Source organism: Hevea brasiliensis, chromosome 9, assembly GCF_030052815.1.
Source record: "Hevea brasiliensis isolate MT/VB/25A 57/8 chromosome 9, ASM3005281v1, whole genome shotgun sequence".
NCBI classification, from domain to species: Eukaryota; Viridiplantae; Streptophyta; class Magnoliopsida; order Malpighiales; family Euphorbiaceae; genus Hevea; species Hevea brasiliensis.
The window spans coordinates 74,217,634-74,226,594 of NC_079501.1; the positions used below are offsets into that span (position 1 = coordinate 74,217,634).

The 8,961-nt window shown below is 32.6% G+C and overlaps 2 protein-coding genes across 2 annotated transcripts; one reads left to right on the forward strand and one right to left on the reverse strand.

Moving 5' to 3' along the window:
• Positions 1 to 2,274: 2,274 nt before the first annotated feature.
• Positions 2,275 to 5,817, forward strand: LOC110660349 (uncharacterized). The gene is made up of 2 exons (XM_058153801.1): positions 2,275 to 3,348; positions 5,347 to 5,817. The coding sequence occupies exon 1, from the start codon at positions 2,434 to 2,436 to the stop codon at positions 3,340 to 3,342; it is 909 nt and encodes a 302-aa protein (XP_058009784.1). The 5' UTR covers positions 2,275 to 2,433; the 3' UTR covers positions 3,343 to 3,348; positions 5,347 to 5,817.
• Positions 5,818 to 6,286: 469 nt separating this feature from the next.
• On the reverse strand, positions 6,287 to 8,506 carry LOC110660350 (probable glucan endo-1,3-beta-glucosidase A6). The gene is made up of 3 exons (XM_058153800.1): positions 8,300 to 8,506; positions 6,839 to 8,143; positions 6,287 to 6,537 (listed from the first exon to the last, which is right to left on the reverse strand). Exons 1-3 carry the CDS (start codon positions 8,400 to 8,402, stop codon positions 6,500 to 6,502), a joined length of 1,446 nt encoding a protein of 481 aa, XP_058009783.1. The 5' UTR covers positions 8,403 to 8,506; the 3' UTR covers positions 6,287 to 6,499.
• Positions 8,507 to 8,961: the final 455 nt, after the last annotated feature.

Genomic DNA, 8,961 nt, shown 5'->3' on the forward strand with positions numbered 1-8,961 from the left:
TAATTGTAGCCAATTAACTTAAATTTTAGCTTCAATACTATTAATACATGTTACCATATATCCCATATACCTCAAACTTCATATACTACCGACTTTTTTTTTCATTTTTTTCTTTTTTATTATCATCTTATTTGTATTTTTTTATTAATATTAATAAAGATAATGTTTATTTTTTGTTTTAAATGTTAAGAGAAGCCATCCCACGGAAAGATTCGATGAACATCCAAACGTTAAAAGTCTTGCATACTTTTGGAAGTTATAAATTTTTTTTTTATATTTTAAAATAATAAAAATATCATATAATTTAATTAATTTTAAATTATTTTATAATTTAAATTTGTATTTTTTATTTTATTAATATTAATAATTTTTTTTTTAATTTTTATAATATTATAAAATTTTCATTAAAAAACTTGTGAGATAAAAAAGTTTTATCCACATAAAAATTAATTAAAAATAAAATTTAAATATTATTTTATTTTCAAATATTAAAATTAAAAATTATTTATATATTATTTATATGTTAAAATTATTTATAGCTACGTACAATTTACAGGTAATATGAAAGTTAAAAGACTAAAAAAAGATTAACCAAAAATTGATATTTGTATTCTCTATAAATTAACATGTGGCATAATTAAAAAAATTATTTAATTTATTTTTTTTGAAATATTAAAAATTTAAAAAATATAAATCACATAAAAATTCATTTAACTTATTTTTTAATTATTACAATAAATTTTATTTTAAAAATAAAATTAATTTATTAAATAAAATCTAACTTATCTTTTTAATACCAAGTTAGGGATACAAAGGGAGAAATTTTAACATTTCTTTGCGCAGCGAGACACAGAGTTATGTTGCTTCAAAAAAAGATGTTCATCATGAAGATCCGCGTCAACACTCGAATTACTCACAACGTCAATCCTGCTCCTTCACTAACTCTTACCACAAGTAATCCTAATAATATCACTGTTTGCTAAATTCAAGCACGATGAGGGATGGTAAATTTATCATAATGGCATTTGCATATTTGACATTTTAATTAAATTTTTTTTATATTATTAACTAAAATTTAATAATTATATTTACTAATATTTAACATCATAAATAAAATAATAATATAATTTAATTTAAAAAATAAAATATTTTAAATTTTAAAAATATAATAAAACTTCATTTCAAAAGTGACATTAATTTTATTAAGGTTTAACAGAATTTGAAATTTTATTTTAAATTATTTATTTAATTATAAATTTAATTATTAATATTAAATAATGCTTAATTTAATAATTTTATTTTAACAATATATGTTGAGTATTTGATTTAAAGTACTAAAATCATAGATTGAATTCGGTAGGGGCTCGTCCTCCCTTAAGCAACGTCCCGGGTTCGAACCCAGGGGTTGTGTATGGAGCGCTTTAAAACACGGGCCATCCTTCGAGGCACCAAGTGCGAGGATTAGTAAATTTGAACAAAATGTGTAAAGGCCTGGGATACCTCCTTGAGAATGCATCTAAAAAAAAAAAAATCATAGATTGAATTAAAATTTTAAATCAATATTTTACTTATCCATTAATTTTTAGTTTGATTCAATCATTTTTTTTTTCATTAAAACTAAATCACAGCCATTAAACCAACTTTTAAAAAATTTAAAACAAACAGAATCTAATTAAACTAAATACAATTAAAATTATAGGTGTAATCTATAATTACTTAGTTTAAAATAAAGTAATATTATTTTATTAAGAAAAATTGGATGATTTAATAAAATTTTATAATTTATCTTATTTAATTTTTGTAAAATATATATTTTCTTAAAATAGTTAATTAAAGAAAATTTATTAACTTAAAAAATAATTTCTTCATATAAAAGTATATATATAATTTTTTAATAATATTAAAAAATATTATAAATACAATTGAATAAGATATATTTATTTAACATTTTATATTTAAAATATATTATTTTAATTAAAATTTAAAATATTATAAAAAAATTATGATAATTTAAAATATTTAACAAATTTTTTTAGGGTAATAAAATTTTTTCAAATAAAAATATCATTTTATAAAAATTTAATGAGATAAATTTTAAAATTTTATTAAATTATTTTATTTTTCATAATAAAGCAATTTCACTTTGCTTTAAACAATGTACCTATATACAAGTTAATATAACAATTATATTTTTTTAATATATAAAAAAATTATACTTATTTAGTTTAAATAAAAATAAAAATTTAAATTATTAGCTAATATATAATAATTCCTAACAAATTCGAGGATCTGGATATATATCCCTTCATTGCCGCAAACCCGGTGCCAAGAGACGCTACTCATACTTGCTGTTTGCTGCTACTCGTCTCTCATTTCTTTCGATTCCGATTAGGATTTCCTATTCTCTAATCTGAAACCCTAGCAAAGGCAGACATGGCTCGCAACGAAGAGAAGGCTCAATCGATGCTAAATCGATTCATAGCCCTAAAAGAACAGGAAAAGAAGAAACCCAAAGAGCGCCGCCCCTACCTCGCCTCTGAGTGCCGCGACCTCGCCGAGGCCGATAAATGGCGCCAGCAGATTATGCGAGAGATCGGTCGCAAAGTCGCCGAAATCCAGAACGAAGGCCTTGGCGAGCACCGTCTCCGTGACTTAAACGATGAGATTAACAAGCTAATTCGAGAAAAATCTCATTGGGAACGCCGCATCGTGGAGCTCGGCGGCCCTAACTACGCCAAACACGCCCCTAAAATGACGGATTTAGAAGGTAACATAGTTGACGTCCCTAACCCTAGCGGGCGTGGCCCTGGGTACCGGTACTTTGGTGCGGCGAAGAAGTTACCGGGAGTTCGTGAGCTATTCGAGAAGCCACCGGAATTGAGGAAAAGAAGGACTAGATATGATATTTATAAAAGAATTGATGCCAGTTATTATGGCTATAGGGATGATGAGGATGGGGTTTTGGAGAAAGTAGAGGTGCCCGCGGAAGAGAGGCTGAGGGCGGCTGCCGAGGAGGAGTGGATGAGGATGGACGAAATAAGGAGGGAAGCCAGGAAAGGTGCAAAGGAGGTGGTGAGTGTTGGGGCTGTGGCAACAGAGGTGTTGTTTGAGGAGGAGGAAGATGTGGTGGACGAGGAGAGGAAGAGGGAGCGGGAGAAGGAAGAAAGGGAGAGGAAAGAAAAGGAGAGGGAGTTTGTGGTGCATGTGCCATTGCCAGATGAGAAGGAAATTGAGAGGATGGTGTTGGAGAAGAAGAAGATGGAGTTGTTGAGTAAGTATGCCAGTAATACGTTGCTGGAGGAGCAGAGTGAGGCCAAGGCCATGCTTAACATTCAGAGCTAGATAATGGTATGTGTTGACTGCGGTGGCTTGATTTTTGCTATTTGCATTTGTGCATCTGCTTTCGCAGTAGAATGTGGATTTCTTTTAACCATATTGCTATTAATGTAACCTAGATGCTGTGCTTTGATTTTCTAGGAAAGTTTAGTGTGATTTCTGATATTTGCTCAATATTACACATGCGTGTGTGCGTGTGTGTGCGTGTGTGTGTGTGTGTTGCTATTTGTTTAACCTGGATGCTGCGCTTTGTTTTTCTTGGAAACTTTTCTTTTGCCAATGATGAGTATGTTGTGTTTTTGATAACTGTTGCAAAAATTATAATGGCTGTCAACATGAAAGTGCTTGTCTTCTCTGGTTTTGATTTTTATTTTTGGTTGTTTGATTGTCTTATACTCTTATCATGCTGATCAAGTGCAGGTTGGTAGGTGGACTTGTAGGTATTTCATGCATAGCATTCTTTTGCATTTATTTATGGCATTAGTCATCATGTGTTTCCATCTCTCTTTGTTCTTTATCTTTAACAACCAACCTGCTCTCTCCCTCCCCTCTTAGAGGTGACTTCACATAGCATCATGCACTCTAACAACTGATGCTTTTTCTTGCAAGATGTTGTTTGAGTCGGATTCCAATAGCTATACCAAATGAGTGGGCAGTTTACATATGTAGAAAATTTATAAAATTTGAAGTGTTATCAGAGTACACAGCTAGATGTTCTAACCTCACTAATCTTTCTAATTAATGTCTTGAGGGAGCTGAATTTGAAGAAACAATCTTTTATTTATTTGGTTTGCAGGTTCTAGTCTAAATTATTCAGAACAACTGTGGTTTGATATTAGTGATGGTCAGTTGAAAGGTATAAAATAAAAGTAATTTCGGCTTCAGTTCGTGGGATATAGCTTTCCTATGGAATATATATTGTGGAATACATTTTGAGAAATGAATTATTTTCAACTATTTGGTAACAATGGACACCAATTGGAAATTATTTATTAGGTGAATGGAGTCACATTGAAAATATAAATATATAATTTTCTTTTAATAAAAAAACCCTGAGCATATTTGGACCAATAAGGGTTTTTTTTGGTGGCTTTTTGGGGGGTGGGGTTGAGATTGTAGTTGAATACTTGAATGTGAGAAAAACTTAAACAATAAAAAGTCTAAAGGGTTAATTAAAAAATAAAAAATTCTAACCTTTAGTTAAATTTGCAATTATAGTTAATCTTTTTATTTTTATCAATTATAGATAACTTTCAAAATGGTATGAATTGTTGCCAAACTTGGATGTGCATATGTTAAAATTTGAAAATTGCTGATATCATTTACTTCATTAGAAAAAAAAAAAAAATTCATGTTTGCATTTGAATGATTCATTTAAGTGTTTGATACTGTGCAAAGTTGTTTGTGTTATTTTAAAAATAATCAATTATTATCTATTGCTAAAAAATTTAAAAGAAGAGACAAAATTTGAATATTTTTATTGCATTCTCTCTCTATTACTTGCTTAAATATGTTTATGTTAATAGCTTTTGCATATGCTCTTCCAAGTTTGATTACTATTGACACCCATGTGAAAAGTTGTATCTATGTTCAAAAGTAAAAGGATTGGTTATAATTGCAAATTGGATTAAATATTTGGGGCTCTTTAGTCATTAAACCAAGTCTATTTTGTGATGGCTGCAAGTGACTGGTTCCACGCCTGCTACTGAAATACTCATTGGCAGTTTTATGAACAAGTGGAAATGTACATATGTGGTTCTGTAAAATTGTTCCTTGTCCGACTTTATAGAAGTTTGGAAGATAATTCTTGTTTTGAAAAAAAAAAAAAAATCTCAGAATATTTTCTGCAAAGCAAATGGAGTGTTGCTGACCTGCATGTACTTCAATTTAAGTATTTAGCTTGAAAGAGCTGACCCTTGTCACAATAGTCTCTGCCATCGCTTACAAAGATATGAGTTGTTTGTTTATGCTCTTATAAGTAATATATAGTTGATTATTTGTTTATTTCAGATATGGAGAAGCTACGATATGGATAAGAAAATGCATGTTGATGGTGCCACCAAATTTGGGGCTTGTGATGTAACCCCGTTAATCTGCTAGATTCCCTAGCTGTCTTTATGTTCCAAGAAAGTAGATGTTTTAGAGTACAGACTCAGCCTTCCCGGTGGTTCTTAAGTAGGTTGGATGTGCAGGAAAGAGATTGTTCAAAGTTGAAATTGAAGATGGTGTGAGGAGTGGAAATTGAAGAATCATATCATACTGATTGATAAATCCTATTATCTGAAATCAAGTTATTGATCTTATTGTTATTGAAGCTCTTTGAAATTAATTGATCTTCTTTGTGCACTCTTCTTCTTCTTCTTTTCTTCTTTCTTTGTGTGGGCGATTGTATAATGGATTGGGAATTTTCGTTTTTGTCTCAGCAAGCTTTTTGCAGTGCTTAAAATCAATAAATTTAGGATTACTTATAGTTTTAATGAATGATTTGGATTTGTGGTTTTCAAATAGGACAGGATTTTGCCTTGGGGGTAAGGGGTATTTATTCATTTTTCTGATTGGGTGTGAGGTATAATAATGGGAAGAAGATAACAATGCAGAAAAACTAGTCTAAACCATAAACAAGGCTCAAGTCTTTCCATTTGATATATGTAACTGTGCGAGTGTACCAGCTGAACGTTCTTGTGCGTTCCTATTCTGTCAGGCCTTGAGCTTTTTATCATGATCATCAATATGGAAGTACGACACATGCTAATATTGGACTCATTTGATTTAATAAAATCGAGTTAACTGCAGCTTGTAAAGGATTACATGTTGTTCTTGTTATGGTTCAGATAGGGAATGATCTATCTATTATTAATATGGAGTTTTAATGATTGGGATGACAATTACAATCATGAAGAAGGGGTGGATTTTTTGGTAGTTAATACGCACCCATTATTTGTTTATAAGATGGAGCAATAAAAAGCAGTAATTGTTACTGAACGAAAAAAACGTAAAAACAAGAGGGAGAGTGAGAGAACATTCTGTAGATCATACCCTACGAGTACTCGTTGATGTCTAAGCTGACGTTAAGTAATTCGAGAAAAAGAAAAAGAAAAGGAAATATGATTTTAGTAGACCATACACAATCGTCTTTGTACGGCTTCAGTAGCTTGAATCATCATCAGAGAGTCACACTAGGGAACTTGCATGACCCACGGCCTGCCCAAGAAATCATCCAAATAAAGAAATAAATCAAAGATGAACAAGTTAAATCTTCGAAAAGGAAAACTTGCATGCTAACCATAAATGTTTGGAAGAGCTAAAACAACGGGTCTGAGTTTGAACTTCAGATTAATTATCTTGATTTTACTCAATTTCAAATCCAATCATCTCAAGTTCTTCTCGGTCAAAAGTGGACTATCGATCAAATTGATTGGTTTTTTTTTTACCTCTCTATTAAATGTAGTTAGTTTCATCAATCCACTTCAAAAAATTTTAGAAAAGAATGCTTAAGACTCACTAGGATTTGTGGTGGTCTGCTCTGCAAGTCCATTGAAGTGGCAATTGGCACCTTGGCTCCTAAACTGAGCCCAGTACGAGCTAAAAGCATAACTGGAATGCCAAGTAACAGATATTGGCTCATAACATTCCCTCCCAGGATCCAAGGCATCACATGTCCCATTTCCTTGACTGCAAGCGTACTCTAATGCCCTATCCAACTCCATCAAATCAGCCCCTCTCGCTGCTATGCACCACAACTTCTCCTTGTAAGGGTCGTTATTATTCGGCTTAGGCAATGGTCCATACTCGGATTGTAGGTGATTTCCTGTCAAGTCAATGTCATATATGGGTGCTCCATTTGCATTCAGTAACCCCCAATGCCTCTCTGTTCCAGGACCATCCTTCTGGTTCTCATCATATAATGAGAAGATGAATGTTGGTATGACTTCACCTGGTCTCGCTGGTGTCCCTATTGGTGGCTTAGCGGTCATCCTTTTTACGAGATTTCGATTGTAAGTTGCTGCATTGTAAATGTTAGCTCCAGGTTGATCTACACCCCCTGCATTAGGCCAACCAGTTTCAGATATCGATAACCTGACGTCAGGGAAGCCCAGTTTAGTCATGGCAAATATGACAGAGTCAAGCATTTGGTCTAGGAGGTTGGTGTAGACAAAGCCAGTAGCAGGGTCAGTATAGTTCTCATTTGATTTGAACAAAGCCATGTCGATGCTTGTATTGCTGGGGTTAGCAGACCATGCGAAGTAAGGGTAAACGTCAATGAAGAAGAATGATTTAGTTCCATTCAAGAACTTAAGCAATGGTACAATCACTGTACTTGAAATATCGGACCTGAAATTTCCCTTTGATGGTGGAAAGGTTGTTTGGAGTATGTCCATGGCTAGTGGGGTACCAACTTTGATATTCTGAATCTTCTGGGCTCTAAGAGAATTCTTAATTCTTCGCATTGCAGGGACAAGATTAAGCCAAATATTCTTTTCCTGGTCTGAAAAACAACTCAGAACTTCATTGCCAACCAGAATGAATCGAATCATAGTATCAGGATAGTATTGGAAGACATTGTCTTGGACCCATTTATTGGCTATGGACTGGTCGGAAGCAATGCTGATGATTTCATGATTTGGGACCATAATAGATACATGGATCTTGGTTCCTGATAAGAGTTTCAAGATTTCAGGATTAGCATCATAGAGCTTTACACGACCTGCGTTCATGGATTGAATAATTTGAATGGATTGAAATGCAGACGGCAAGTTGTTCCCTAGCCGGCCGTAGTTTATCCCTATCCTGCTTGAAATTTCTGCATCTACCATTTCTGAAAGGTTAGTCAAGAAAACAAGCCAAACTGATAGTGGGGCTGCTTAGTATTAATTTATTTTAGTTTTAATAAAAGTGCACCTATTGTCAGGTTAAGGCAGTGGAAAGCATCAAACACATTTGGTTTCAAAGAAAAGCAACTTACTTGAGAAAGCAAGGAAGAAGATAAAGAAGAAGAGAAAAAGCACAACAGAACCACCATAACCACCATCTGCCATGTTTCCTGAACCTGAAATATGTTTTCTCATTAAGGAGTTCTTGCTCAAATCAAGGAGACCCACGTCTGTTTTTAAAGGGTTATTCAGGAATAGCAAGCTTCTTCCGAGAAGCGCTTTTTTTTTTTTTTTTTTTTTTTTTTATTGTTTTCCAGCCAAGCAACCTTTGTGATGGTTTCTGGAACAAAATGAGATCCAATTGTTTACAGCTATAATGGATTTAGATCTTTAGTGGTTTAAAAACAGAAAGGCAAAGGTTGTGAAGTAAAAGCATGGAGGGGTAGGACATTGTGGGATTCATTTTGTCTAATTTCTCTTTTTTTCATTTTTGTTATTAGGTGCAGCAGTTTAAAGGATGACAGGTATAAAGACCATTAGGTAAAGAAAACAGAAATTGTTCCACATGTTAAAGGGTGAATACTTGGGTATATTTTTTTTGTACCAATTCATTGTTGACATGACATACAAACCATGTGAAATGTCATGGAATGTGATTTTCGCCCTTCAGGAATGAAGATCATATTTCTCACCTGGGACTTTCAATTAGTCTTTATTTATATTTAATTTAAAGGAATTTGCAATTTGATTTGTA

Coding starts and splice junctions, on each gene's coding strand:
- LOC110660349 (XM_058153801.1), top strand. CDS start 2,434: ATGGCTCGCAACGAAGAGAAGGCTCAATCGATGCTAAATCGATTCATA.
- LOC110660350 (XM_058153800.1), bottom strand. CDS start 8,402: ATGAGAAAACATATTTCAGGTTCAGGAAACATGGCAGATGGTGGTTAT. Junction 8,144..8,299: donor CTTCTTCCTTGCTTTCTCAA/GTAAGTTGCTTT, acceptor CAGAAATGGTAG/ATGCAGAAATTTCAAGCAGG. Junction 6,538..6,838: donor GCAGACCACCACAAATCCTA/GTGAGTCTTAAG, acceptor TTTCTTGGGCAG/GCCGTGGGTCATGCAAGTTC.